General features: G+C 44.3%; 1 protein-coding gene across 1 annotated transcript in view; it reads right to left on the bottom strand.

The window, feature by feature from the left end:
* The window catches only part of tgfa (transforming growth factor, alpha), an 8,355-nt gene that overhangs the window by 4,072 nt on the left and 2,025 nt on the right, over positions 1–2,258 (bottom strand). Inside the window, exon 4 of the mRNA XM_017408047.3 lies at positions 68–182. Within this exon, the coding sequence (XP_017263536.3) occupies positions 68–182 (115 nt within the window). The remainder of the gene's footprint in view (positions 1–67; positions 183–2,258) is intronic.

A 2,258-nucleotide genomic window follows, 5' to 3' on the forward strand; every position in this document is an offset into this window, starting at 1 on the left:
GGGGGGGGGGGTTGGTTCTTCCTAATGCAGAATCACAAACACACCTCAGCGGCAGCGTTTAACTTACACACACGCAGGCGTCTCCTCCAGTATCAGGAAGCGACACGTGCCATGAAAGCAGAAATGTTGGTGGGAGTCTGGACAGTCGTCGAAACGAGAGTGAACAGCCGCCGCCACGAACTCTGTGAGGAGAACGCATCATGTGTTACTTTAACAGTGGCTCTGTGAATGTGTTTATCACCACCATTTACCTGTCTGGAGTTCCATACTATAACATTTGAGAGAAATGCAATGTCATAGTTATAAATATCTAGAAAAGTGTAGAGCTGGGTGAAAATTAAGTCTCTAAAGTGGGATTTTTGCATTATTAGAAACCACAATAATCAAAAGAAATCCTCCACACTGCTCCTTTTAACCAGTGGCTCCGCTCCATTTACAGACCGGTGCACAGAGCAGAGAGAAAAGCAGAGTTTGTGCTCCACTGAAGGCAGCGTTTCAGCCGGTGCTCATGCTGGATGCTCCGCTCAGATGCTGCATCATGAGCAGGATACAACCTCCACCTGGCCGACACGAACATACTACAGCTGTTTTAACGCCACCATCATGATGTGGTTTTAGATTATTGACTCCAAGCAGTGAACCTGCAGAATATTATAACTCCTAGGCGGTGCAGGTGATTATTGGCACAGCTAATCAGGCTTAGCCAGCATAAAAATGGCTTTAACTGAGTGTATTTTACTGCTACTGAGCTAAGATTTGGTGTGGTAGTAGCTGAAAGTCATGCCCAACACTTACTACAAGCCCTGACAGATCGCACAAGATCTTTGTTTTAAAACTCTGGCATGCAACGTGGCGAGCATGATGCCTCCCTTCTAGCACAGCTACTTCCATTTATAGTGTTTGTTTTTTTTTAATTATTTCTCTATTGTACATTTGTGTGTTTGCTAATGTCGCTTAGCTGTGGTGGCCATCTTAAATTATGTTGGTTTCAAAGTAAATCAGTTGTAGATGTACATCCAAGGCTTATTTCCTGAAAGTTTTATTAAAATCCTTTCAGTGGTTCATGAAATATTTTGGTAACAGACAGGCAGACAGAGTTGACTGCAAATAGTTAAAGGCAATTTTTAACCAGCGCTCAGAATATGTGTTCGGGATCAGTCTCAGCTATTACCGTACAGATGTTTAGGTCAAAATCTGTAAAACTGACCGAGTTTTAGCTATTTTTGTTTTTTTTTTTTTTTTAATTTGGGTTGGCTGTGGCAGCAGTTTTGAATCAGGGAGACTCCAAATGTTAATCAGTTGTTATTGAATGTTCAGTGATTACCTACTGCAAGGTTTATTAAAAATTTGTCCAGCAGTTCATGAGATATTTTGGTAACAGACAGACACACAGACACAGGTAAAAACATTATCGCCCGCTGCTGAAAGGTGAAAGGCTGGCAGTCAGTTGTTAAAGGTCAATTGTTGAACAAGGGGCGTTTAGGAGATCAAGTGTAACAACTGACTGGTTTCATTTTACTTACTACAAACTATCATAAACTTGTCAAACAACTCAGAACAGCAAAAAGCCTTCTTGGAAGCGTGAAACAGAGACGTGCGCTAAAGGCTAAAGCTAACGCCTACGCCACCGACGACAGGCCACTAAGCCTTTTCTTCCCTGCTGTGGTGACTTCCATCTCTCAATTTACCTGGGAGGCACAATTACAGTGAATGTGAGAAAAGGAACAAAATCCTCTGTTCATCAGCCTGCGTCGGGGAGAAAAAGTACATCCCTGCAGCAACAAGCAGATTCTAAAGGAGAAATTAAAGCCTTGAAAGAAAGCATCTCACTTTTCGCTCTGACAAAACACCGGCTGCAACTGGATCTGGACAAAAACAGAGGATGTCTTAGACGTGGGCTGTACAGTCAGAAAAACAAATAAATAAATAAAAAAAATTCCTCAGCCGCTGACTCAAACGAACGCCAGCGTTGCCGAAGTGTCCAAAACAAGACGGCACAGTGTGGCATTCAGGGTGAGGAGGATGAGCATCCAGACAGAGAGCCGCATTACAGCCCTCGTCACACACTCCATTCCATCGGTAAATGGGCCTTTGGATTGCAGCCTACATGCATTGTCTCCTCCTTTCAGACTCGGTGAAAGCGCTCTGTTGTCCCCCAGGCATCTGCCAAGCCCTCTCCCTTTCCATGTGATTTTGGCAGTGGAACGAGAGGAACGCTGACACAGAAACCAGCCTTCGGGGGGGGGGGGGGGGGGGGG

The sequence above is a fragment of the Kryptolebias marmoratus genome, linkage group LG4, assembly GCF_001649575.2.
Source record: "Kryptolebias marmoratus isolate JLee-2015 linkage group LG4, ASM164957v2, whole genome shotgun sequence".
NCBI classification, from domain to species: domain Eukaryota; kingdom Metazoa; phylum Chordata; class Actinopteri; order Cyprinodontiformes; family Rivulidae; genus Kryptolebias; species Kryptolebias marmoratus.